At 37.6% G+C, this 7231-nt stretch overlaps 1 protein-coding gene across 4 annotated transcripts in view; it reads right to left on the reverse strand.

Moving 5' to 3' along the window:
• Positions 1–1794: 1794 nt before the first annotated feature.
• OLA1 (Obg like ATPase 1) overlaps positions 1795–7231 on the reverse strand; it is a 105541-nt gene continuing 100104 nt past the window's right edge. For all 4 annotated transcript variants that reach the window (XM_040069460.1, XM_040069461.2, XM_040069463.1 and 1 more), the window contains 2 exons: positions 6221–6343; positions 1795–2317 (listed from right to left, as the gene is read on the reverse strand). In XM_040069460.1, coding sequence (XP_039925394.1) covers positions 2216–2317; positions 6221–6343 — 225 coding nt within the window. In that variant the 3' untranslated portion in view covers positions 1795–2215. The remainder of the gene's footprint in view (positions 2318–6220; positions 6344–7231) is intronic.

Genomic DNA, 7231 nt, shown 5'->3' on the forward strand with positions numbered 1-7231 from the left:
CTGGAATAATTTATTAGCCTCACTAGTTAAAAGAACCTAGTCATTTAACAGCTGAAGAAAGAACTATTAAGGCAAATTAATAAACTGAAACGTAAAACATTACAGAATATAAATGTTTTAAGATGTGGTAACCATTTTAAGTTCATTTTCTGTATTCAGGATATTGTAGTAACTTCAAAGAAACCTGTCTACCATGAACAACTTAGTTCGATTTTTAATTATTTTTATTTTTAGAACAGAGAGGTATCATGAAATACACACAATGAAACAGAAACAATTCAGGGCCATGGGAGTATTTCGGAAACCAGAATAAATTTCAGCCAGGACAAGAGAACACGTTTCAGTGGGTATTAGTGCAGTAAAGAGGTTACTTCTCTTTCAGCAGCACACATACTCCACTTCTCACTCACCTTTCATTGTGTCTAAAACCCAGCATGAGCCCTTCTCTGGTACTAGCACCTTGCTGACTTCCAAGAGAAACAGGTAGGCTCTGTTTTCTTTTGGATTTGACTTTTAACACAAGATTTGATAGTCCTAATCTTTTCTCAATTAGGTAACATCAAAATAACACCAGGAACAAATACTAGCTGCACCAGGGAGATGATACAAAAGAGAATTTAAAGGATTCCAAAACATCTGAAGCATTAATTTCTCTGCTCTAAAATTTCTCTGCTCCTGCCACCATGAAAAAAGGAGATACTCTTTAAAACAAAATCAACAACTACATGCTGAAGTCACCTGCCCTCCCTCTTTCTCTTTGGTGAAATTAAAGGCATGATGCCAACTTTTCAACGAGGCCTGTGGCTCCGGCTGAAGCATGTCTTACTCTCAGGAATGAGCAGTGATGCTCAAAGGTGGCGTCTCGCGGGAATGTCTCACAGCAGGATGCGGCCAGCACTCCCAGTGCCCTGCACACAGCAGGGGGCAAGGCGGTGGCAAGCCGCCTTTTCAAAGTTCACAGCTAGGGAACGTATCACCGTGACACAAGAGGCCTGGCACACCAACAACACACGGGTAACAACTGCATCTCTCCCAGCCTCGACCCCACGGAACCTGTAGCTGAAACCCCCGGCACATGGGCTCTCAGACAAAGCCAGGCTGCTTTAAACACACTAAACATACTGTGAGAAAGGGCAGTGCTACACCTCACATTAAAAGAACAAACTCAGTTTTATTCTTTCCAACACCTTATTTTTCTGTTACCCAGAGTGACCAGCTCTCCTTCACGGTTAAAAAACAAAGAGGTAAAAAGGTACTCCCAGCTGCAACCTCATTTCAACAGAACAACTTCCCATCCAGCACAGTGTGACTGCTTCCTTCACAGTACTATCTGTGTCACTCTCCCCTGGCCTCAAAACCAGACCTAAGAGGACAACGCACACCATCAGGTACTACTGCTCCAGCCTGATTTATTAATTTCAAGGCAAGAGTGAAATATTCCTTCAAAATTATTTGAATGAAAAAGCTTCAGTCTCATAGATAACATGATTTTTCTACATATATTTCCTCTCTCCAGTAAAAATCACTTATGCTGCCATCATTATAATCCTTAGTATCACCTCTCAGTGATCGTCCATCTACAAATTCATTAACTTTTTTGAGACAAATCATTGGCATCCTAATCTTCTGATTCCCATGAAAGACACACTTTCAAGATACAATTGCAGCTGCCCCACACTGCCAGTTACTGTATCATACACGTCTTAAAATTCTGTAATCAGCATCCACCAGGTGCCGTATCGCATTCAGCACACCACAGTCAGTCAATACAGACATCCCCAAACACACCAAGGCTGGTTTTGTCAAATGTTTTATTGAGTGTAGACATCTGGAGTACTGTAAAACATGCATTATCTGTAGATTCAAAAAGGAGCAAGCCACATTGTCCTCACTGTCAAACGTGTCAGGCTTGGCATACATGATGGAGATTAATGAAGTATCATGAGAGTAATATGGTTCCCGAAAAGCTTCCACAATTTGGAGTAGGGTCTTAATCGTTTGAAATGCAAAGCTGCTCACATTTAGTGAACTTGCATGTTTGCTGGAGGTGCCATATTTTAATTCAAAACAAACAAGAAAAATTTCACTGGGGGGAAGGGAGGATCCCTAGGTAGAAACTGTATGCTTTTTGTTTCCAGATATTCCAATTCCAAATAAAAATTCATATGCTTTTTGAAGCAGCACAGTTCATTTCTGAGCGAACAACATCTGATATTCATTTCTTCTTGGGTTGCTGAGGTGTATTAAATTTAAAGAAGATAATATCTCCATCCTCCACTACGTAATTTCTGCCTTGTTGTCTGTATTTTCCAGCAGCCTGTACACGGAACAGACAAAAGGAAAATCGGTTATTTCATTAGACATTTTACAGTATTTTCAAATGACAATTACTTAAATACATTTTGGTAAAGAGATGGTAATACTTCAGCTTCAGAGTTTGACAGTCACAATATTCCTCTGTTTGCCATCGCTTGGTTTGACATACAAATAAAATATATATAAAAGTAATTTAGCCTCCACTGGATCTGTAGTGCTTGAAATGCACCTGCATTATACAGTGGTAGAGCCTGGCAAGATAAAGGACACTAAAACACTTCCATTCTTTTTGTTTCTTTTTTTTTTTCCCATTTGGCTTTCTTTTCCTTCATCTGAAAGCCCTGCAGATGGCAAACACTGGTGGCAGGAATGTAAAGCAGCGTTGCTGGGAAGGGCGCTCAGCACCAGTCCGTGCCCGGCTTCCCGAGCCGCCGGACAGGAGGGTCCTGCCACCCCTGACCATGGGGACACTGCAAAAGCCACAGCTGCGCCTGACTGGGGCTGCCAGTGGGGCTCTCCTGTCTGCTTGTGCCCACATAATGAAGGGCTGAGGAGCACAAAATGCAGGCTCAGCTCTTCTGTCAGAAATTTCCTTTAGAAGGCATTTGCTTCAGAAGGACAGATAGAAGAGCAGATAGGCTGTGAAACCAGGATACAGGAAAAGGCACATGGGCCAAAGACATGAAAAGAAAATTCGTTATTAAAATGCTGTACTTGAGGAGAGCAGGAAATAGGCAAGGAATCTATTAAATATCAGTTCTTTCTGCATTAGAATTTATTATTATATTTTTCTACTGTTATCTCACCGTAATTAAACCCAGTATTACAGAGGCTGTGGCATTAGGCCTGACAGGCTGGGCGGGAGGTGGTCTGCGGAAGCATTTATCCTGAAAAGTGTCTACAATATGGAAAAGTTGAGAGCTTCTGCTTTAGTTCAATAACCATTCTTGTTTTGAAGTTTTCTCTTGCAGGAGAAAGTGCTTCCATGCAAGACCTCACTGTGCCATTATTCTCAATGACACTATCACAGTGGTGGCATGCTAAGATCCCATTACAGGAAAGCTGTTAACTAATGACCTTAGTTGCTGTAGAACAGATCAGTTTAATGGTACACAGTTAACTTAAGACACCTTTCTTTCACAAAACCTGCTCTGTAAAGCAACCCATTTCCCCATATTGCTGCCTAGAAATTTAGAGGCTCGATAACCTTGTCACTGCCACTCCTTATTTGAATGTGGTTCCCAGTGATGCCAGCCTACGGAAAACTGCAGCTAAGATAGCCTCGACAATAAATATATACTGAAATAGTAATTGACCTTACCCCACATGACATTATTGATACATAAGAAATAGTGCTTTGCAAATGTTCTCCTATTTCTTTCCCCTGGAAATCTGTTTAGACTGTAAAAGGTTTCCTTTCAAGTTCTTTCCTTTGAAGATCCTAATAATGCTTAAAGTCGAAAGTAATTAGACAAATTGATGGCATAAATACTAATAAAACAGTGCTGTAAAAATAATCAGAAAACATAAGCTGCAGGCACAGATACAAAAACATTTTACAGTTGAACACATTTATTACTCACAAATATTTGTAGAAGAAACTGTCCTCCACAAAGTAATACAACAGATTTTTTTAGCACACTAGTGCAAACTATCGATGTGGCATAGACTTCTTTAATTAAATACATTTTGATATACTAATGTAAGTTTATGTATTTTTGTTACCAGTTTACAGTTAATTAAAAGTGACAGTGTTCCTTTAAATTCTCTAGAGACCATTTAATCCATTTCCATTGCTATCAGAAACACTGGTTGAAAAAATCAATACCCATTTGTGAATCTTGAGTATGTATTAAACAAGACACGTCTAACCAGTTCATTTGCACTTGAAAGCAGCCATCTGTAGAAGCCAGCTTTGCCTAAGCAGATATGATTGCTAATAATGTGATATCCCTGTAGACTACAAAGCCCACACAGAGCTATTCAGTGTATAGTTCACAGCACTGGCATTAAATTAGTTATGCTGTATTGGTGTTAAACACACACAAAATCAAACTTAAAAATCGATCAACTTGATAACATACAAAGCAAGCAACTCCCATTACACTGTTATTTAAGATGACTCCTAAAAGCACCTAAATTCAATTTTGAAATTTACCAGCAATATAAAAGTAATTAGTAATGTCTACGGCATAAAACATTGTATTAAATGCAAATTAGAAAAGACCAGAGGAATACGACACTTTATTTCTAAGAACAAGGTTTTTCCTAACCCTGATTTTAAAAGTGAGTAACAAATACAAATCTGCTTGTTTTACAGCTATATAATAACAATAAAAAAATTAATCATTAAATATGATTTGAGCATGGAAGTTTGATTTCTAGAATCTCACATTGTGAAAAGCAAATAAAAATATACAAGCAATATACTGATTAAATTAATAGGTATTAACTGATGCAGCCTCTCAGGGAAAACACTCATATTTGAGCATCAAAAACTGATGGTGGCAAAATTTGAATCTGTTACGTAAAGTGGTTTCTGACTGCAGAATATTAGATTTATTTATAGCTGTGGTTTCCCTTTACAACTACAACTCTACTTCCCTTTTCATAAAGCAGTTCACATGCCGCAATGAACCAATTATATGGGATTTTTTTCCCTCACTTCCTGGGGTTCAAACAAACCTATTAAAGTCCCGCTGCTCAGTATGATCTTCCTTAGTGATACCACCGAGAATAGGCTGAATTTGAAATCATAGTTTTGCATACCTTTCAAGCTATCAAATAGCAAACAATAAAGCTGAACCTTTTAAATTCTTTAACACATTATTGTGTGTAGGAACCTGCAAATACTGAGATTGAGTAAACCAAACCAATGTGCCTTGTAACTGCAATTTCATAAAATACGAATCTTAGGAAAAGGTCAAAAATGCCAAATGAGAAATCAAATGTGTATGAAATAAAGGTAAGTTTTTCTGCTTAAAGAAGGAGGAAATAATGCATTAGCAAGACAGCAAAGAACAGCTTTCCTTATGACATTTTTTGCTGTGTACAAGTTCATTTCATATTTAATAACGTCAAATCAGATATAATTTGTCAGCGCTAAAAGGGCACAACTTTGGGCACCCGAGCAGTCTCTGCCCTCTAGTGTTGAGAAAGCAGATGAAACTCTTCTCAATACAACTGTCACCACAAAGGAGCGTAGGCTCAAGGAAAAAAGTTTTCCATTAAATACCTTTACTGTCTATTCAGCACATAGTAGCCACCCTGAATGATCAAAGTAAGGCATGACATTTTTGAGTAAGACATCAAAGGGCAATTGAATAAAATACGGAAATGGTAAATTTTAAGATCCTAATTATGCTTATCAGAGCCTAGAAGTAGAGCCCGCTAATTCAGAAAAGAAGGGTACAATTTTATATTATAATATTTTCTTAACCATTTGCATCTGGCATTTTTAATACCTTTATTCAAAACAAGATGACACGTTTTCAGAAGAAACAGATTTTTCAGTTTCATGTTTCCTTTTAGAAGTGATTCAAAAAATATCTCTCATCTTAAAAATCCGACTTTTCAAAAACAAGTCTGTTTTAAAGCTTATTAAATTCTGAACACAAATATGTAGAGAGAGAAACACACCCCAACACATTAGCACAGCATTTGGTCTTAGTGCTGACATGCAGTCCACGCACTGTTATATCTCGGGTACTGAAATAGTTGTATTCCTGTCCAGTGAGTTGGTGCATTTGAACTCTTTCTTAAGTAAAAGATGAAAATGGATTTTGGTCTATTGCTAGAGGTGACTGAAGATTCACTTAGCCTTAAGAACTTTTTTCCAGTGAAAAATCGAATTTGAAATGGAAAAATGGCACATCTGGAGGGAGAAGAAAGATGGGGAGCTCACCTTGACAGCAGCCTCTGAACCTCCTTCTTTAAAATCTTCATATTTCATTACTTCAGCCATAATGAATCCCTTTTCAAAATCTGTGTGAATCTTCCCCGCTGCCTGAGGAGCCTTCGTCCCTTTCTGTCAAAAGAAAGACCAGAAGAAAATTAATTGCTTTTAAGATTGATTGCAGGAAAGAGGTTTCTCCTTTTTTATACGCTTTCAGGATCTGCTGAAACTTGGTTTCATATCAGCTAAAATGTCACACATGCAGCTGGGTGATCCTCAATACTGGGACACAGAGAGTGCCTTCGTCACAGATAAACCAACCGACATTAAAGAACAGCAGCTTTGTTTTTCCTAATAGGTATCAACAGCAGTATTGATTTTAGAAGCTATGACTGTGTTTTGTTGTGAGATTCGCTTCGACCCCTAGCTTTCTACACAGAAAGTGAGGAAAATAAAGATTTTTAAATAACTTTATAATCTGAATTACTCAAGACTTTCACTTCCATCCAAATAATTTTAATTAAATATAACATTAATGGTGAACAATGTTTGCAATGAGAAATGACATACAGATGTCAAGCCACATACATTAGCTTATTTTTATTTCAGAAAGTTTGATATAGTACAAACTGAGTATTCTTACCAAAACATCAACAACTGAATCACTAAAAAATAAAGAATCCCAGACAACTATACGTTAATTTGAGTTTATGCAATGGAAGAGAATGCATTATAGCTGCACACTTTAAATTACAAGGACATACATTCTGTGCACATACAACCATGGAGAGAAATTTGAGCAATAATGGTGACCTAAAGGCTGCTTAATAAAGCATGTTAAAGTGCTAAGGAGTCTGACACTGTAAAGCACAGTTTTTACAATAAAAGATGTATTGGGTTAATATGGCTACTCACTGATGCTTACCTGACTAAATATCTTTGCACATTAAATCAAAGATACTCACAATCAGTCTTAAGATAAACCAGCTTTCAAATTCTCTAATAAAGAGCAAGTACTTC

Source organism: Hirundo rustica, chromosome 7 (genome assembly GCF_015227805.2).
Source record: "Hirundo rustica isolate bHirRus1 chromosome 7, bHirRus1.pri.v3, whole genome shotgun sequence".
NCBI classification, from domain to species: domain Eukaryota; kingdom Metazoa; phylum Chordata; class Aves; order Passeriformes; family Hirundinidae; genus Hirundo; species Hirundo rustica.